Here is a 21775-nt window from a genome sequence, read left to right on the forward strand (position 1 = left end):
TTGCCTCAAAATAAAACAACACAAGAAAAAACATCTTTCCTTTCTAAAATTATATCCTAAACCATATTGCTTTTAGGTGAAAACTCTCAATGAGTGTTCACTTATGAAGAGGTATGTACAAACAGACAACCTTAGCATCCACCTCCTGGCATAAGGCGCCCTGTGTTGGTTTAGGAAAGGCTTTTAGTGGCTGTGGTAATGATTACTTCTTAGTAATGTAATATGGAAAGTGGGACTTTAAATTTTGAAAATAGTTCTGCATGCTGTGCTGTTTGCCTGCCCTGAGGGGACTGGAGAGATGACTTAGAGGTTAAGAACACTGACTATTCTTCCAAAGGTCCTGAGTTCAATTCCAAGCAACCACATTGTAGCTCATTAACATCTATAATGATATCTAGTGCCCTCTTCTGGTGCTGAGGTACACATGCTGGCAGAATGCTATATGAATAATAAATAAGTAAATCTTAAAAAAAAAAAAAAGTAAGCTCAGGCAACATAGGTGTTTCAAAGAAGGAGGCAAGAAGCTATATGAATAATATCAATTTAGTGTTTATGTATCTTATGACTGTGAAAGAACAAATCAAAATGTTGTGCCTATGGGGCACCTTTGGTACTTCCACCTTATTACTTTCAGAGTTTACTATTTTTCTGTTCATGTTTCTTTTTATTTTGTTTTTCTTTCTGGTCTGGTAGTTAAACCTTGAGCCTGTGTATACCAAGCAAGTACTCTACTATTCAGCTACACTCCCTGTTGGTGTCCTCAGAACTGGTAGGTCAGTGATCCCCAGTTGCCCTCAGTTTTCTTAAGAGCATTCCAGCATTCCAGCTTTTTAAATGAGTAAATGAAGCTGGTGGAGGCGGTGCACACTGTAATCCTAGCACCCTGGGAAGCAGAGGCAAGCGCAGCTCTGTGAGTTCAAGGCCAGCCTGGTCTACAAAGCAAGTCCAGGACAGCCAAGGCTACACAGAGAAACCCTGTCTCAAAAACCAAACAAAAACAACAGAAAAAAAGAAAAAGAAAAAAAATTGAGGGCAACTGGGTTATCACGAAGTGGCTTCACTCGGCCCTCTGGGTCTCCTCTGTGCTCACTGGACACACACACCGTGACCGATGAAACACATACTGATGATCCTTTCACTCAATACAGTTTTAGCACACCAAATGGCTTTTCCTATGCTTTGCTTATGCTCTTTTAACTACTTCAAGGAGCGGCTAAGAGAAGAATCTGTTCCTGAAGTGAAAAAATATTTACTTGTTTTCTCTTTCTTTGTTGTTTTATTTTGTTATTTTCTTTTGCTCATGCAGACTGAACCCAGGCCTTTAGGCGTGCTAGATATTTATTTTCCCACTGAATTCTGTGTCTAGTTCTCTCTTGCCTCTAATTGCTTGACTGTGTCTCCCAACTTGTGTGTGTGTATACACACACGTGCTCCTGCCTGCAATTTGAGCACACACAGAGACATGTGCAATTATTTTATAATCTAAAGTATGTGGGGTTTATAGTACATTTAAGTGATTGATTGTTGGAACCAGCATTTAAAAGCACAGGAGGCAGAAGTGGTCTAGCTAACATAAGGATAGAAAGTACCATAGACTTAACAAATCAATCAACTATACTGGTACATGAATGACCTCATGTTTTTAGTTAAGCCCTGTCTTTGGGCATGCAATATAATGGCGTATTTTTCTTTCATATTAATACAAAACAAGCCATGAATTTGAGAAGATTTGGGAGAGACATAGTAAAAATTGGAGGAAGGGAGAAGGAGGGGAAAATGATGAAAATGCAGTACTCATTAAATTCTTAAAAAATTATAAGGAATGCTGTATAAAATATGAAAATATCAGAAGGCTTTTTGGAGAGTATCATGTATTTATCACGTGTACAGTTCTATAGATTCAGCATATATATCCTGTTACTATAGCAAGACACAAAAATGTGATACGAATTGAAACCCTGTTTATCATTTTTTCCATTTGTAGTTCCTGTAGAAGACCCACTTAGGGAGCTTGCTGAATACATGGATTCCAGTCGTGATGAGGTCTGGGAAAAGACCCCTTGCAACAAACAAGTTACATTTTTGGTATACCGGGAAGGAGATCAATTGAATTTCTTTCGTGTAGTAGATAGGGGAGATGGCACTTTAACACCGTTATCTGAATCTTTAAGGTAAATAGGTTTTGTTTGCATGATTTATTTAGAAAAAGAGAACATACAACATACTTCAGAAGCTTTTGTGTATTCCTTGGGTTATTATAGTAGCCATAGTGTATTAACAAGACTAAGTTTCATATACCTTTCCCTAAGTTTCACCCCTTTCCCTGATAAATAATTTTGAATTCATCCTTCATGTGATTGATGCTTAAAAAGTAATTCCTAAATTTGAATTTTCTTTACGCAATAGATTTTTTTATAAAAATAGTTTGTTTCTATTTATTTGTGAAACTCTAAGGGGTCCATTAGATTATAGTCTTGTGATAATAGCATATTATCATTATGTAACCATGATGTAGCGGAAAGGATTAATCCTAAAGTAGGTATCATTTTTAACTCTGCTAATTAGAGATGGATAAATCTGTTTACCTCCTTTTTTTTTTTATTTTGTTACTGTGTAAGAGGAAACAAACCATACATCATTTCTAAAATCAGAAGGAAAAACACTATCAATTGCTTAGGTAGGCAGTGGGAAATGAAAGAGTTGGTACAAGATAATCTGTTAAGCTTCTGTGCAGTTCAATTTTCTATGAGTCTCTCCTTTCACTTTTATTTTTAATTCCATTATTTATTCGTATGTATGTACATTGACATGATTGTACCATGGTGCATGTGGAGGTTAGAGGAAGTCTTGGGAGAGTCAGTTCTGTCTTTCCACTCTGTGTGTCCTCAGGATTGAACTGATGGATAATGAGGCTTGAGAGCAAGTGCCTTGACTGGTTGAACCTTCTGTCCAGCTCTCTTCACTTTTAAGTCATTAAACTCACTGACTAGTTTTAGCCAGTGACTAGGTCAGATGGAAGCATTGGTGTTCCAAAGAGTCTCCACTTCACTGAGCATTCATCTGCTAGCTGTGGTCCTGGTGGTGTAGTACTGGTGATTGTAGCAGAGTTTACAATCTATGGGGTGTAGATTGGCTTTCTACATGAGTAGAAGATGAGTTGGCTTTCATTTTACCTCAAGTGTAGAATTAGGGATGAACTGTGAGAAGTGACTTACTTACTTATTTACTTTGTTTGTTTGGTGGGTTTTTTTTTTTGTTTGTTTGTTTGTTTTTGAGACAGGGTTTCTCTGTGTAATAGCCCTATAGTTGCTGTGCTGGACTCGCTTTGTAGACCAGGCTGGCCTTGAACTCCTAGATATCCACCTGAATCTGCCTTCCGAGCCCTGGGTTTAAAGATGTGTGCCACCATGCCCAGCTTGAGAAGTGACTTTAAATGAAGAGAAAGGTTTTGCTAAACAAAGGAAGGAAAGATACTACAGGTAACTAAAATGAGAGCCACAAGAAGATAAAAATCTATTGCTAAAAATTATTCAAAAGAAAACCCAGCTTGTGATTTGGATAGCAGTGTCTTGGGGTCAGCTAGTAATTTGTTTCTGGTCCCACAGGTCACCCTGAAGGTGACAGCAGCATGCGTTCTATGCTTTGTTATGCTTTCGCATTCATATTCATATTGTGATATAATTCCTCTCTGTTCACTTATATGACTGAGGGCCCTGGGCTTTTCTCAGCTTCCTTTTGATTACCTCAGAACAAGCTGACTGGAGGCCTACAGTACATCTTCAGAATCCCTTTACTTTTGCCGTATTCAATTAGCTAGACCAGTCAGATCAGGTCATACTGATCCACATCTAGGATAGAATGTCCTGGTTTATAGACAGCAGGGAAGAGCTTTATAATGTCCCCTAAGATTTTGCTCTGAGTATGTGGGGAAGAGAGGTCGATTCTTTTGGAGAGCCTACTAACAATCTGGGGCTATTTTCTTTTTGAAAAAAAATTTTTTTATTCATTACAATTTATTCACTTTGTTTTTTATTTTCTTAATTAATTTTTTATTAATTACAATGGATTCATTTTGTATTCCAGCTATAGCCCCTCCCTCATCCCCTCCCAATCCCACCCTCCTTTCCTCTTCTCTTCCCATGCCCCGCCCCTTATCCACTAATAGGGGAGGTACTACTCTCCTTCCATCTGACCCTAGCCTATCAGGTCTCATCAAGACTGGCTGCATAATCTTCCTCTGCAACCTAGTAAGGCTGCTCCCCCTCAGGGGGAGGTAATCAAAGAGCCATCCACTTAGTTCATGTCAGAGACAGTTCCTGTTCCCCTTACTAGGGAACCTACTTGGACACTGAACTTCCATGGACTATATATGTGCAGGGATTCTAGGTTATCTCCATGCATGGACTTGGTTGGAGTATCAGTCTCATAAAAGACCACTGGGCCCAAATATTTTGGTTCTGTTGCTCTCCTTCTGGAGCTTCTGTCCCCTCTAGGTCTTTCTATCTCCTCCTTCTTTCATAAGATTCCTTGCAATCTGTTCAAAGTTTGACTGTGAGTCTCAGCATCTGCTTTGATACCCTGTTGGGTAGTCTTTCAGAGGCCCTCTGTGGTAGGCTCCTGTCCTGTTCTCTGTTTTCTCCTTCTTCCAATGTCTATCCCATTTGCCTTTCTGAATGAGGATTGATCATTTTACCCAGGGTCGTCCTCCTCGTTTAACTTCTTTAGGTGTACAGATTTTAGTATGTTTATCCTAATATCCACTTATAAGTGAGTATATACTATGTGTGTCTTTTTGCTTCTAGGATACCTCACTCAGGATAATCTTTTCTAGTTTCCATCATTTGCCTGCAAATTTCATGATTTCCTTGTTTTTAATAGCTGAGTAGTATTCCATTGTGTAAATCTACCACACTTTCTGTATCCATTCCTCAGTTGAGGGACATCTGGGTTGTTTCCAGATTCTGGCTATTACGAATAAGGCTGCTATGAACTTGGTTGAGCAAACGTCCTTGTTTTATACTTGAACATCTTTTGGATATATGCCTAGGAGTGGTATAGCTGGATCTTGAGGTAGCACTATTCCTAATTATCTGAGGAAGCACCAGATTGATTTCCATAGTGGTTGTTCCAGTTGACATTTCCACCAGCAATGGAGTAGGGCTCCCCTTTCTTCATGTCCTCTCCAGCATGTGTTGTCACTTGAGTATTTGATCTTAGCCATTCTGATGGGTGTAAGGTGAAATCTCAGGGTCATTTTGATTTGCACTTCCCTGATGACTAAGTACATTGAATATTTCTTTAAGTGTTTCTCTGCCATTCAGTATTCCTCTATACAAAGTTGTCTGTTTAGCTCTATATCCCATTTTTAAATTGGATTACTTGGTTTGTTGATGTTTAACTTCTTGAGCTCCTTATATATTCTGGATATTAGCCCTCTGTCAGATACAGGGTTGGTGAAGATCCTTTCCCAGTCTGTAGGCTGTCATTTTGTTCTGATGACAGTGTCCTTTGCTTTACAGAAGGTTTTCAGTTTCATGAGGTCCCATTTATTGATTGTTGATCTTACAGCCTATTCTGTTCAGGAAGTTGTTTACTGTGTCAATGAGTTCAAGGCTCGTCCACATTTTTTTCTTCTAACAGGTTTAGTGTGTCTGGTTTAATGTTGAGGTCTTTGATCCACTTGAACTTTAGTTTTGTGCAGGGTGATTAGTATGGATCGATTTGCATTTTTCTACATGTAGACATCCAGTTAGACCAGCACCATTTGTTGAAGATGCTATGTTTTTTCCACTGTATGGTTTTGGCATCTTTATAAAAAAAAAAAAAATCAGGTGTCCATAGGTGTGTGGGTTTATTTCTAGGTCTTCCATTGATCCACCATTCTGTTTCTATGCCATTACCATGCAGTTTTTATTACTGTTGCTCCATAGTACAACTTGAGATCAGGGATGGCGATACCTCTAGAAGGTCTTTATTGTAGATGATTGTTTTAGCAATTCTGGGTTTCTTGTTATTCCATATAAAGTTGAGAATTTTTCTTTCAAGGTCTGTAAAGAATTGTGTTGGTAATTTGATGGGATTGCACTGAATCTGTAGATTGCTTTTGGTAAAATGGCCATTTTTACTATGTTAATCCTGCAGAGCCATAAGCATGGGAGATCTTCCCATCTTCTGATATCTTCTTCTATTTCTTTCTTCAGAGACTTGATTTTTTTTTTTTTTTTTTACACATGCCTTTGACTTGCTTGTTAGAGTTACACCAAGGTAATTTATGTCGTTTGTGGCTATTGTGAAGGGTGTTGTTTCCCTAATTTCTTTCTCAGCCCACTTGTCTTTTGTATGCAGGAGGGCTACTGATTTTTTTTGAGTTAATTTTGTATCCGGCCACTTTGCTGAAGGTGTTTATCAGCTGTAGGAGAATTTTTTGGGGTCATTCAGGTATACTGTCACATCATCTGCAAATAGTGATACTTTGACTTCTTCCTTTCCAAATTGTATCCCCTTGATCTCCTTTAATTGTCTTATTGCTCTAGTAAGAACTTCAAGAACAATGTTGAAGAGATATGGAGAGAGTGGGCAGCCTTGTCCTTGATTTCAGGGGGTTGCTTTAAGTTTCTCTCTGTTTAGCTTGATGTTGGTTATATATAGGCTTGCTATCTATTGTCTTTACTATGTTTAGGTATGTGCCTTGTTTCCCTGATCTCTCTAAGACTTTAAACATGAATGGATGTTGGATTTTGTCAAATGCTTTTTCAGCATTTAAGGAGATTATCATGTGTTTTTTTTTCTTTCAGTTTGTTTATATGGTGGATCACATTGATGGATTTCCATATATTGAACTATCCCTGCATGCCTGGGATAGTTGGTCATTATTGAATGATATCTTTTATGTGTTTATGTATTTGGTTTGCGAGTATTTTGTTGAGTATTTTTGCATCAATGTTCATATGGGAGATTGGCCTGAAATTCTCTTTCTTTGTTGGGTCTTTGTGAGGTTTAGGTACCAAGGTGACTGTGGCTTCATATTATGAGTTTGGTAGTGTTCCTTCTGTTTCTATTTTTGTGGAATAGTTTGGAGAGTATTGGTGTTAGCTCTTCTTGAAGGTCTGGTAGAATTCTGTGCTGAAACCCTCTGGCCCTGGGTTTATTTTGGATGAGAGACTTTTGATGACCACTTCTATTTCCTTAGGGGATATAGGACTATTTTTTATTTACCTGGTCTTGATTCAGCTTTGGCAAGTGGAATCGATCAAGTAAATTGTCCATTTCATTTAGATTTTCAAATTTTGTGGCATATAGACTTTTGAAATAAGTCCTAATCATTGTTTGGATTTCCTCAGTGTCTGTTATTTTGTCCCCCTTTTCATTTCTGATTTTGTTGATTTGGATAGTGTCTTTCTGCCTTGTAGTTAGTTTGGCTAAGGGTTTGTCTATCTTGTTGATTTTCTCAAAGAACCAGCTCTTGGTTTCATTGATTCTTTGAATTCTTCTCTGTTTGTAGTTTATTAATTTCAGCCCTGAGTTTGATGGTTTCCAGATGTCCGCTCTTGGGTATATTTGCTTCTTTTTGTCTAGGGCTTGTAGGTGAGCCATTAAGTTGTTTGTGTGAGATGTTTCAGCTTTCTTCTTGAAGGCATTTAGTGCTATGAACTTTCTTCTTAGCACTGCTAAGTTTGGGTATGTTGTGCCTTCATTTTCATTGAATTGTAGGAAGTCTTTAATTTCTTTATTTCTTCCCTGACCCTGTCATTGAGTAGTGAATTGTTCAGTTTCCATGTGTGTGTAGGCTTTTTGCTATTTCTGTTGTTGAGGTCCAGCTTTAGTTCATGGTGGTCTGATCGGATACAAGGAATTATTTCCCAGGTAATTTCTGTCATTTTGTTTTAGGTGTATTTCTTGTATGCAACAGATTGTTGGATCTTATTGACACATCCATTCTGTTAGTCTGTGCCTTTTTATTGGAGAACTGAGTCCACTGATGTTGTGAGAGATTAATGTTAGATCCTTTTATTTTGACATTGGTTGTGGTAGTGTGTTTGTGTGCTTGGCTACTTTTAGTTTTGCTATAGTGAGGTTATTTCCTGTGTTTTCCCGAATGTAGTTAGCTTTCTTGGGTTGCATTTTTCCTTCCAGTATGTTCTGTAAGGCTGAATATGTGGGTAGGTATTGTTTAAATTTGTTTTTGTCCTTGAATATTTTGTTTTCTCCATCTATGATGATTGAGAGCTTTGCTGGTTATAGTAGCCTGGGCTGACATCTGTGTTCTTTTAGGATCTGCATGATATCTGTCCAGACCCTTCTGGCTTTAGTAGTCTCGGTTGGGAAGTCAGGTATGATTGTTGTTGTATATTAATATTTACTGTTGATTTATCTTTTAGTTAATTAGTGGTTATTCCTAAACCAGCTGTATACCCAAAAAACCACACAAGAGACTAGGATTTATTTAATTAACCTAGAGCACAATGCTGGTCAATGATTACTCCATCCTAAACCTCCAAGCCCCCATAATTTCCTACCATTCAGATTTTGTCCATTATCCTTGCTTTTAGTCATTTCTGAGGTCCGGTTCATCTCTCCATGTGGTTTCAGTATTTCTCACGCAGACCTCTGTTCTCCTAACCCTCCCACTTTCTTCCTTCTCCTCCTGTCTGGACCAGGATATCCCACCCTATTCCCTCCATTGCACAGGACTGGCTGGTTGTTTTATTGACAATACAGAGAACAAATTGTGGCATGTTTACACAAACTTGAGACAGGCAATGCTTGGAATAAGCATCACAATGCAATGTCTGGATTGAAACAAAATAGTGGGGTAGAAAAATTAGCATTTGAATGAACAAGGTCACATTCCACAAGAATATTATACCAACAAGTGATTTTGATGACTTTGACATTATATGTTACTTGGCCTTTTTTCCCTTGCAGCTTTTAGTAGTTTGTCTTTGTTCTGTATACTTACTGTTTTAATTATTATGTTGTGGGAGGATTTTCTTTTCTGGTAAAATTTATTATGTGTTTTGTAGGCCTCTATTAGCATACAAGCCTCTATTAGCCTCTCCTTTAAATTGGGGAAATTTTCTTCTATGTTTTTATTGAAAATATTTTCTGGACCTTAGAGACAAGAATCTTCTTTTTCCTCTATTCCTGTTATTCTTAGATTTTATCTTTTCATGTTGTCTTGGATTTCTTAGATGGTTTGTGTCGGGAATTTTTTAGATTTAACATTTTCTTTGACAGATACATCAATTTCTTTCATTGTATCTTCCACACCTGAGATTCTTTCTTTCATCTCTTGTAGTCTATTGGTTATGCTTACCTCTGTAGTTCCTGTTTTCTTCCCTAAGTTCTTCCTCTCCATGATTTCCTCCGTTTGTGTTTTCTTTACCTTTTCCAACTCTATCTTTAGATTCTGAATACTTTTGTTAATTTCCTTCACCTGTACTTTCCTTCAATTCCTTCACCTGTTTGTTGACATTCCTCTGAATGTCAAAAGAAACATTCCTCTGTTTCTTTTATTTCTTTCAGTGATTTAGTTATTTCCTCTCTGAAGGCTTTTATGCTGGTCTCTACCCATCTGGCTGTCTCAGATGTTAGGTGCTAGTTTCTTGTACCTGTTAGAATCCTAGGGTGAGGAGAATGCCCTTGGCAGGAAGATGGTTCTTCTTGAAGGAAGCCTCCTCAGCTTTTTGGGCATGGCTACCAAATGGCTGGTCCTTCTCAGAGAATTGCCACAGCTAATATACCTCAGGTGTATGGACCTGTGGGGTAACTGCAGTCATTGGTAGTCAGGGGGGTGTCCTCTTACTAAGAAAAGTCCTGGAATCAGCTGCCCTGCCACTGGATTTCTTGTTCTGAATTTATTGAGTTGCTGCTGCTGGTCTTACAGTGTGTTTGCTGGGTGCAAAGCAGGGAGCCCCTCATTTTTGTCAGTTTAGCTAGGGATACAGGTGACACCTTTTAGCGATGTCTGGGGGCTGATCTTGTGGATCCCGGGCTTCTGGGCTTCTGTAGGTCTGAGGTTGGAGTTCTGTGCCCCAGTACCCAAGCAGACTATATTGTTTAAGTCTTAACTAGAGTAAGACAACTGAAAGATGATACAGATAGTAAAGGAAGAAGTCATTATCCTTGTTTATAGAAGATATGATTTCAAACTTAAAAGACTCTGAAGACTTTTCAACCAGAGAATGTCTCCAGATGATAATACATTCATCAATATGGCAGGATATAATTATTCCACCAAACTAGACAACTTAAAAGAAATGGATGAATCAACCTACCAGTATTAAGTCAAGATGAAAGAAAGGCCAAAGACTTAACAGATAAAACTCTAGACATTTAGAAAACTGCAATTAAATGGGACATGGATCTAAACAGAGTTCTCAAAAGATGAAACATAAGTGGCTGGAAAACACTTTGAAGTGTTCAACATCCTTAACCATCAGTGAAACCCAAAACTATGTTGAGGTTTCATCTCATCCCAGTCAGAATGGCCAAATTAATAACAGTAGAAAGCAGGGAAAGGGGAACACATACTCACATCTTGTAGGAATGCAAGTTGGTACAGCCACTATGAAATAAAGCAGTGTGGGGGTTACTTAAAAAGCTGAAAATAGATTTACCATAAGGTCCAGCTATACAGCACTTGAGGATATACATTTTACTACAGAGATACTTGCTCATCTATATTCACTGATTTTATGCAGTAGTTAGCAATTAGAAACAGTTTTGATGTCTATCAATTGGTAAATGGAAAATGACAATGTGGTACATTTATACAATGGTGTATTATTCAGCTGTTAAGAAAAACAAAGGTATGAAATTTTCAGGTGAGTACATGAAACTTGAAACACCCTGAGTGACAACAGCCTAGGCTCAAAAAGACAGATGCTGTGTGGTTTCTGTCATGTGAAAAAGCTTTTGATACGTGTTTCATTTAGAATACCCACCCCGAGCCAAGTAGTTATTCACAACAAATAGCTTCTGGGAGAATCCATTTGCTTCCATAGGGTGGCACTGGGAATATTAACCACGCTTCAGGAGAGGCTAACACAAACTGGACTCCATGGCTTTTGTTTACTTTTTAAGAGAGAGGGAGAACGTGAAGTTGGATGTATAGGGACCTGAGTGATGATCTGGGAGGAGTTGGGGAGAGTAATGAATACACTTACAATATAGTGAAATTCTGAAAAATAAATAATAACATTATTTTTAAAAGATTAGGTTTTTGTTTGTTTTGTTTTGAGAGAAGGTCTTACTCTGCAGCACTGGCTGGCTTGGGGCTCACTATATAGACTAGTCTGGCCTCCAACTGCAGAGATCACCCACTTTTGCCTCCTAAGTGCTGGGATTAAAGGTTGCATCACCACACCAGTCTTTAACTGTTTACATTCCATTCATTTATTTAGTGCTGGGTGTGTGTGCGTGCATGCCACTGCATACATCTGGAGATTAGAAGACAATGTTCAGCAATTTGATTTCTCTTTCCACCCCTTGAGTGCTTGGGATTGAAGTCAGGTGATCAGGACCAGAGGCAAACTCCTTTCCCCCACTGAACCATGATGCTGTCCTATCACTTACCCTTTTAATTGCAGTTTTTCATTCATAAAAGGGAAGATAATATTGCCTTGTATGATTTGGTAAAGAAGTCATCAGTGAGGCATGCCTGATAGAGCAAGCATCCAGTATACAGCAGGCAAAGCACTGTACTTGCTTTTCAGCAATGTTAAGTAGTGGTGCAGCATTTCCCCAAACAGTTGTTTTCTCCTAAGTAATGTAGGTGTTTGTGCACATGTGAGTGTGTGTGTACTTGTATGTTAGTGTATGTTCATGTATGCCCTTGCAAAAGAGACCACAAGTAGACCTCAGGTTTGTTCTTCAGGAGCTGTCCACCTTGTTTTTTGAGATAGGGTCTTTCATTGGCTTAAGGCTCTATGGGCAGGGTAGACTGGCTGAACAGTGAGCCTCAGGGATACGCCTGTCTCCACTTTCTCCCTGCTAGGGTCACAAGCCCATCTCTCCATACGCAGCCTTTTAACTTTGGTTTTGGAAACTGAACTTGAGTACTTGTGTTTGCAAGGCAGGCAATTTACCTGCTGAACTGTGTCCCCAGCCCCCAGAAGAATGCTTTTGAATGCTCTGGCTATGTAGCTCAATATATATAGTGTGCTTGCCTGGCACACACAAAACCCTAAATTCAATTCCTAGAACTGTGTAAAACTGGGTGTGGGGGGCACACACCTGTTATCCCAGTATTCAGAAAGTGGAGGATCAGAAGAGCAAGGGCATCCTCAGCTACAGAGCAAGTTTGAGGCCATTTCGGGCAGAAGAAACAGTTTGAATTTTATCTTATTTCATTTATAATGGCAAGATGTAGATAGTGGTTCACACTTTGTAGGACTTGTCGCTGCAACTGTACATAGGACTTTTCGTCCTCAGCAGGCATCAAGCATGTTTTAAGTACTTATTGTTTCCCTTGCAGTGGTGGTTCTGTGTATAATTTATATACAGATGAGGATGAAGAAGCTGAGCCTTCTCCTTCTGGGCAACAGATCATTGAAAATTCAATAACTATGAATAAGATGAAGCTGCTGAAGGCTAAGATGGAGAACATGAATCTCAGCAAAAAGGTGAAGCTGTTGGCTCTTGGCCAAGCTTTTCTCTAGCTTACACTGGCAGAGCTCACAGTACTGAGGTCTGCTGGTGACTGTGGAAAACTATAAAATATTGCTCATTTCACGTTTCTGGCCTCAGCTTATTTATCAAGATGTGACAAGTGAACATTGAGATTTTAGTCTCACAACACACCTGAAAGGGTTATGCACACTTAGCATAATTCATCATTAAAATGTTATAGCTATAGCATGAAAAGGGTAGCAAAAGATAACCTAATTTTTTAATAATTACTCTTTAAAATGATTTTGAGATGTACACTGGGAGAGGCACATCATAGCCCAGATTGGCCCAGAACTTAGTGTATAGCCCAGTCCTGCCATGAACCCTCAGCCTCCTCCTGCCTTAGTGTCCTGAATGTCTGGATTATAGTTGTGTGCCGCCATGCCTGGAAGATATGCACTGATTAAGCTTTAGTAGGTGCTGTCGGTTTTCTAATGTAATCCCAAAGGGAATAATCAATTAGAGCCCAGCATTGGATGAACTTTCAGTTTCCCACATTCTTGATGACTGTTTTGTTTCTGGATATGTGTCCCTCTTCCTCCTCTTCTGCTTCTGCTTCTTCTTCCACCTCCTTTTCCTCTTTATCCTCTTCTTTCTTCTCCTGCTTCTTTTTCTTCCTCCTCCTTTCTTCTGCTTCAGTTTCTGCTTCTGCTGCTTCTTCCTCCTCCTCCTTTTCTTCCTTTTTTCTTCTTTCTTCCCACCCTCCACAGCTCCACTATTCCACCCACTTCTTTTCATTGTGTTAGTGTCTTTCCATATAAAATACACAAACGTTTAAAGTACTGCTTGTAGCCCAGCCAGATGGATCAGCAAATTAGGGCACTTGCCACATAAGCCTGCAATCTTAGGTTAAATCCCCGTTAAGGCAGGAAGAGAATTATCTTCTGACCTCATGCCATGACAAATCATCCTCTTAACAATAACAAACAATAATAATAATAATAATAATAATAATAATAATAATAATAATAATAAATAGTAAAATTTAGGCTCAGTTTGATGATTTTTTACAGTTAAATGCACTTATTTAGACATAAGTCAAAGTAGTTTGTGTTTTTTCTTTTCTTTTCTTTTTTGTTTGTTTGTTTGAGACAGGCTCTTACTGTGTTTTCCTGGTTGACCTGGAGCTCACTATATAGAGCGAGCTGGCGTCAAACTTAGAAAGACCCTCCTGCCTCTGCCTCCTGAATGCTGGCATTGAAGGCGTGCACCACCACACCTAGTTCCTGCCTCTTTCTGTGAAAGATTCCTTCATAATCTCTCCTAAAGTAGTCAATACTTTTACCTTATTTTCCACAAATGAGTTGCCTACTATGGAACTTTGTATAAATAATAACATAGACAATACAGTCTTTTATAAAATTCTGGCTTATTTTTTTCATTATAAATTTTAAAAATTCTTTTAATTTTATTTTAAAAATTATTTAAACTACATAGTGATTCTCCTTTCTGTTTCTATCTTTTCTGTGATAAGCATTCAGGTGGCTGAGTTTTGGCTTTTATTAGTAGCTACTTGGAGCATGTTTATACATTGTTTGAATAACACATGCAGTTTGGTCTTTGGATTGTATACTTGGCAAGAAATTTATCATCATAGGAAAGATAGCATGTTTTATGCCAAATAGCCAGGTATTTGATGAATGCCATAACATCCCACACTTTCTGAGGGAGGAAATCATGTGTTTTAGGTTAGTCTGCCTAAATAAATTCTATGCCAATTTAGGGTACATAATGAGAGCTTGTCTCAAACAAAAAAAAGTTACATTGACTGTTTTGCGTATGTTTACAACCAGTTCAGACTTCCATTAACACAAGAACTCTGGTTTGTGCCACATCCTTGCCAACAACTTAATTTGTTTTCATCTTAACCATTCTTAGGATTGTGTATTGGTTTTTATTTAATTTTTATTATAATGAATAATGTTTACTTTTTTAAAATGTTGACTCTTCATTTGGTTAAAATTCTGTTTTTTTGAGACTGGCGTGATGGTGCACACTTTTAATCCCAGTACTCTGGCAGCAGAGGCAGGCAGATATCTATGAGTTTGAAACCAGCCTGGTCTACAAAGAGAGTTCCAGGACAGCCAGGGCAGTTACACAGAGAAACCTTGTCTTGAAAAAAAACAAAACAAAAATCTGTTTGTTTTTGTTGTTGTTGTTGTTTTGTTTTTGTGCATTGTCAAATATTTTGCTCATTTTAAAATTAGGTTATTTTCCTTTATTGGTTTATGGACACTTAAAAATATATTTTGGAGCTGAGTATGATGCACTCATGTAATATCATAGGCCTTGGGAGGTGGCGGCTGAAGCATCTGAATTCAAAGTAAGCCTCTGCTATGTAGCATGCTTGAATCTAGTCTGGGCGACATAAGACCTATCCTGAAGCAACCAAAACACATATATTTATATGTATGATATAAAGTCTTTGTCACATGTATGGCTTACAGTTTCTAATACTTCGTGGCTTATTCTTTCACCTATTTTTGGTGGATGTTGTTAAGTTTAATGTATTTCAATTTACCAGTTTAATTTTTATGATTAGTATTTAATAATTTTTTATGAAATATTTTCCATCACAGGTCTTGAAGATATGCTTCGTGGTTTTCTCCAAAACATTTAGATGATTGTTTCTTTTTGGTTTATATCCTCAATTCATCTGATTTTTTTATTATATATATATAAGCTTGGGTAAAGATTTGTTTTTTTTACTCAGTTGATGAACAATTGACCAAAAAAACTATGTTATAATTTTTAATTATGTAGTAATAGAACTTTGAAACATATGAAGCAAAACCTACAAGAAATAGGTGCATGATTATCTTCACAGATTTCCACTCTAGCAAAGCTCGTAGAACAGAGAGAATTGGAAAAGCTTCTGAGAGGACCTGATGACCATTGTCAGCTCATTTGACCCAGCTGGCAGAATGCACTTTACTGTTTAAGGGAATACATTAGGTTACTTATAAAACAAAAACATAAAAACATTATTTTGTACATAAAATAAATTATAATAATTTTAGAAAGATTCAAATCATTAAAAATGCTCTGGTTTACAAAAGAATAAAACAGGGAATCAATAATAAATATCTGGAAAAAATATGCTTCAAAATAAAACACTTCAGAGTAACTCATAGGTCAAAGAAGAACTAGAAAGAGAAGTTGAAACAGGTTACACATGGGATAAAACAATCCTGGTAACGAAGCGTAATTGACGTTTTAAGAATATGAAATAATTTTGCTTTGTTGGCCTGACCCAGTCTTGGTTGTGTTTTTTTTTTTTTTTTCTTTCTTTCTTTCTTTTTCAATGTTTCTAAATATTTTTCTTAGGATTGTTATTCACCAAGGGGAAGTGATCTTCAGTTTTCTTTTCTATCATACAACAAAATTGAAAGAATTTCATAGAGGACACTATTACCTACTTACTATCTTAATTTATTTTTATTTTAAATAATGGTAAAATGTATAAAATCTATCCATCTTATTATTTATTTAATTTACAGAGTCTCAAATCTAGGCTAGCCTCAAACCCACCATGTAATTGAGGCTGGTCTTGAATTCTTAATTCTCTTGTCTTTACCTCCCACAGGCTGGGACTACAGCAATGTGCAGCTACAAGAGCTTTAGTTGTCTTCAGATTAGTGGTGTTAACCATGTTTACATCTTTGCTCAACTTTAGTCTCCAGAACTTTGTCTTACAAAACTGAATCTCAGCATTCTTTCAAACCAACCTCTAGTACCACTCCCTTAACCTTTGCAAGTACCAGTCTACTTCCCGTTTCTGTGAATTTGTCTACTATAGATTACGTACTTAAATGAAATATCAGTATTTGTGGATAGATTTAGTTAGTAAGATCTCTGAGGTTCATCCACATCAGAACCGCCTTTCTTCTTTAGACTGAAGAATATTCCATTGTATGTCTATACTGCTTTCTGTTCACTCATTCACCTATCAGTAGACATTTAAGTTGCTTTCACATTTTGACCATTGTGAATATCATGGGTACAAATACCTCTTTGGGACTTTGGCTTTACACACACACACACACATTTATTCTTAGATAATTTGGCACAGTAACCCTCTCCCATATCCCTACCATTTCTGTCCATTCCCTTCTTCCCCCCACAAATCTCTATTATGTCTGTTATGTTTTGTAACCCGAGTTTAATCAGGGTCATCTATGTGACCATGAGTTTGGACTTGTCCACTGGAGCCTGGTGGGCTCAGCAGGGGGTGTACAACTGCTTACAATTTTATTAACTATTTAAGGCGTATAAGCCCATTGTTTTGTAAATTACCCCTCGGTTTTTATTTATCCGAGTTACTCTATGATTAGCTACTGTTTTGGCATGCCATACAAAGATGTATTCTTTATATGTCAGTAGAAACAGTGTGTCAATTGCTAATACTTTTAATTTACCATTTTAGAATTTATCTCTTAGTCCCAAAGTGGTTGAGTAGATTTAGGTAAGTTTTGGTTGCTAAGGTTTTTTGACTTTTCATTGTGATTAATTTTTAATCTTATTGCGTGGAAATCAGACAATACCATTTATAGTTCTGCTGTTCGAATTTAATTACCGGTCTGATATTTTCCATGTGTGTATGATATATATTTAAAAGATAGTTTATTCTCTTCAGAGTAAAAATTTGACAGGTGTCTGTAAGACCTACCTTATTGATTGGTTGATTGGTTTCTTCTGGAATGAGAGCCATGACACATGAAAATCCACTAAAGGTACTTCTTAAGGGGGTATTTGCTATGTGATTTGACAAGTATCAGTAACACTTTCATTATGCTAATTCTAAAGGTCAGAAAATACTTGTCTTGGACTGTTTTTGTTTGTTTGTTTTTGTTTTCGTTCTTTTGAAACAGGTTTCCCTGTGTAGCCCTGGCTGTCCTGTAATTTGCTCTGTAGACCAGGCAGGCCTTGAACTCACAGAGATCCTCCATAAAGTCATACATCGCTACCCAGCTTCTGGACCATATCTAACACTTGCTTTCCTGATGTCAGCACTAGACATCAGTTTGTCAAGTGATAATTTATTCAGATAAGAAATGTTTAGGGCTTTTAACAATGTTCTGCAGCTGTCTTGCTTTCTATACTGCAATTGAAAAGGCATCTCACCAAACCACCCTATTTTTCTTTGTAAATAACTTCATTTTTTAAAATTTTATGTCTTCCCCTGCTGTAGTCAGTGTTGTAGTGTCATGGTGTTTCTTCACAGCAACTCTTAGGAAAGAAAGCATTTAATTGGGGCTTGCTTACAGTTTCAGATATTTAATCCGTTATTGTCATGGAAGGGAGCACGGTGGCGTGCAGGCAGACATCTGCTAGAGAAGTTGAGAGTTTTATATACAGATCCGCAGGCAGCAGGAAGACAGGGACTGAGACCTCAAAGCCCACCCCCAGGGACACACCTCTGGCAACAATGCCACCACCTCCTAACAGTGCCACTCCAGAAGCACTCAGATCTGTGAGCCTTTGGGGCCATTCCTACTCAAACCACCACACTCCTATTTTTTTTTTTTTTTCAGGCAGGTTCTTGCTATGCACCCTGACTGCCTTAAACTTGAGGTCTTTGCGCCTCACCCCACTGAGTGCTGATGTGTGTTACCAGGCTGTGTTGGGCTTTGCCCTCCTCTTCTTCCACTTCCCTCTCACCCATCTAGTCTTGGGTCTCAAACCCAAGACCTCAAACAGGCCAGGCAAGCACTGTGACACTGAGCTAACACCTCCAGCCTTAGCTTTTGTCTGAAAAGATATGACTTGGAAATTAACTGTTCTGGGTCAATTTCACTGTATGCTTATGCCTTTTTTTTTTTTATCATAAAGTACTTAAGTATTTTTATACTTATTAATTTTCTAATGTTTATCTTTTTATTTTGTTTGTAGCAAACTTCTTTTATACATATGTTGGAACCCCATTTTGTAGTAACTATTTTCTGTTATCTTTTAAAATTCTTTATTTTCATTTTTTTTTTGGATGTTTTTATACCTTTTCTTAGTACTTTTGAATATGGTTTTCTTTGGCCATCTTTTGTTTTTTTCATTTTGAAATTCTTTTTTTTTTTTTACTGATTTTTTCTAAGCTTGGCCACCTTTTATAGTTTTTTCTAATTGTTTTTTTTTTTTTGTTGTTGTTTATTGTATCTTGTTTGGGGTTATGACTTGATGTACTCTTTGACTATTTTCTACAAAAGCTAGCGTGAAGTCACACTTCTGTAATCCTCACACTGCAGAGGCTGAAGCAGGAAGATCAGGCCAGGCTTGACTCACCCTCCAAAATCACAGGCTGGGAAGATTGCTCATTGGCTAAAGTATCTACCATGCAAGTATGAAGACCTGAGTTCAGATCTCCAGAACCCACATAAATAGCCAGACATCATGGCCTGCATGTGTAACACTAGCGAGACAGGCAGGTCTCTGGCCAGTCAGTGTAATCTAATTAGTGAGCTCCAGATTCAGAAAAAGATGCCGTTCCCCAAAAGTAAGGAAGACAGCAACCGAGGAAGACATGCCTATCAATCCCTCACCTCTGCATGCATGCACACTGTACCTGCACACAGATATCTCCGTGTACACATACCACACATTAATAAACAAAAGATACAAGTATAATTCAAGGGTATTTAATTTAGATCGGAGCATTGTGGTAAAGATTTCTTTTACTATATTGTGTTAGGGAGAATTTGTATGATCTAAAATGTTCTGATTCTTACTTTCTGTTTTACTCTACTATGGATATATTTTCCCTTTTCTATCCTTTTTTTTTTTTTTAATAATGTTATTTGGATAAGTATTAAGAATTATGGGTTAACACACTAAGGATATTATAAAGGGAAGTAACATTTCAAGACTGTTCATTTTGTGTTTGTTTTTGTTTGTTTGTTTGGTTGGTTGGTTTGGTTTTTCGAGACAGGGTTTCTCTGTGTAGTCTTGGCTGTTCTGGAATCAATTTGTAGAGCAGGTTAGCCTCGGACTGACAGAGATCCACCCGCCTCTGCCTCCCTGATTTCTGGGATTACAGACATGTGTCACCACCCTGAGCTTATGTTTGTTTTTTAATCATGGGCCCCCTCCCATTGCACGGAAGAACAGGTAGATTTATACCTATATTTTTTTCTCTAGGTCCTTCCTTTTTTTTTTTTTAATTGTTTCTTTATTTCCCTTCAGTAAAAAGTTTTAAAAAGGATAATTTTTCTTTCATTTTACCCCTCTGCACAATGGAAATTTAACTGATAGCGTAATGCCCAAACAAGTTCAGGCTGTCTCCTCCTGCCTTCAACTAGCCCATTCTGTTATCCCAGATGTTAGACCTTATTAGTACTTAAACTGGTGGGATTTTCTCTTTTCTTCATATATTTTATTTTTGTTCTGTGAGCCCTAGGCTGCTCTAACTTTCTTCTTTGTGAAGCTCTACATCCTTGCTTATCACCACAGCCATAAGCTTTACATATGAGCCTCCTGCATTTGAGTGTTTTCAACCTTAAGCCAATATGACGTTTTGTTCTTTAGCTCCCCATTTGTTGATGATTTGGGTTATGGGTAATTTTGTTTGTTTGAATTGTTGATCCCTTTGGATGTCTGTGTGTTTACTGTGTTGCCATTTAGATTTTGGCAGCTATTCTTCATTTCTTTTTTTAAAAATTCTTTATTAATTACACTTTATTCACTTTGTATCCCCCCTGTGGTTCCCTCCCTCCTCCTGTCCGAATCCCTCCCTTCCTCCACCCTCTGCATGCATGTCCCTCCCCAAGTCCACTGATAGGGGAGGTCTTTTCTTTCCTTCTGATCCTAGTCAATTAGGTCTCATCAGGAGTGGCTGCATTGTCTTCTTCTGTGGCCTGGTAATGCTGCTTCCCCCTCAGGGGAGGTAATTAATTAATTAATTAATTAATTAATTTATTTATTTATTTATTTATGTATTATTTTGTGTGCATTGGTGTGAGGGTGTCAGGCCACCTGGAACTGGAGTTACAGACAGTTGTGAACTACCATGTGGGTGCTGGGAATTGAACATGGATCCTTTGGAAGAGCAGACAGTGCTCTAAACCACTGAGCCATCTTTCCAGCCCCTCTTTTTTATTTTTTATTAATTACAGTTTATTCACTTTGTATCCCAGCGGTAGGCCCCTCCCTCATCACCTTGCAATCCCGCCATCCCTCCCTCATCATCTCTTATGCCCCTCTCCAAGTCCATTAATAGGGAAGGTTTTCCTCCCCTTCCCTCTGACCCTAGCCTATCAGGACTGGCTGCATTGTCTTCCTCTGTGGCCTGGTAAGGCTGCTTCCCCCTCTGGGGGAGGTGATCAAAGAGCCAGACTCTTAGTTCATGTCAGAGACAGCCCCTTTTCCCCTTACTAGGAAACCCACTTGGACACTGAGCTGCCATGGCTACATCTGTGCAGGGGTCCTAGGTTATCTCCATGCATGATCCTTGGTCAGAGTATCAGTCTCAAAAAAGACCCCTGTGCCCAGACTTCTTAGTTCTGTTGCTCTCCTTGTGGAGCTCCTGTCCTCTTCAAGTCTTTCTATATCTCCCTCTTCTTTCACAAGATTCCCTGCACTCTGTCCAAAGTTTGGCTATGAGTCTCAGCATTTGCTTTGATACCCGGCTGGGTAGAGTTTTTCAGAGTCCCTCTGTGGTAGGCTCCTGTCCTGTTCCCTGTTTTCTCCCTTTTCTGATGTCTGTCCTGTTTACCTTTCTGAGTGAGGATTGAGCATCCTCCTTTTTGCTTAACTTCCTTAGGTGTACAGATTTTAGTATGTTTATCCTATATTATATGTCTAATATCCACTTATAAGTGAGTATATACCATGTGTGTCTTTCTGCTTTTGGGATACCTTACTCAGGATGATCTTTTCTAGTTCCCACCATTTGCCTGCAAATTTCATGATTTCCTTGTTTTTAATTGCTGAGTAGTATTCCATTTTGTAGATGTACCACAATATCTGGTTCCATTCCTCACATGAGGGACATCTGGGTAGTTTCCAGATTCTGGCTAGTACAAATAAAGCTGCCATGAACATGGTTGAGCAAAAGTCCTTGTTGTATACTTAAGCATATTTTGGATATATGCCTAGGAGTGATCCAGCTGGATCT

At 38.1% G+C, this 21775-nt stretch overlaps 1 protein-coding gene across 5 annotated transcripts in view; it reads left to right on the forward strand.

Annotated features, from left to right (window-relative positions):
• Zfand4 (zinc finger AN1-type containing 4) overlaps positions 1–21775 on the forward strand; it is a 69607-nt gene that overhangs the window by 32741 nt on the left and 15091 nt on the right. For all 5 annotated transcript variants that reach the window (XM_055604306.1, XM_055604305.1, XM_055604307.1 and 2 more), the window contains 2 exons: positions 1985–2171; positions 12479–12626. In XM_055604306.1, the coding sequence (XP_055460281.1) occupies positions 1985–2171; positions 12479–12626 (335 nt within the window). The remainder of the gene's footprint in view (positions 1–1984; positions 2172–12478; positions 12627–21775) is intronic.

Source organism: Psammomys obesus, unplaced genomic scaffold, assembly GCF_907164565.1.
Source record: "Psammomys obesus unplaced genomic scaffold, mPsaObe1.curated_primary_1811, whole genome shotgun sequence".
NCBI classification, from domain to species: domain Eukaryota; kingdom Metazoa; phylum Chordata; class Mammalia; order Rodentia; family Muridae; genus Psammomys; species Psammomys obesus.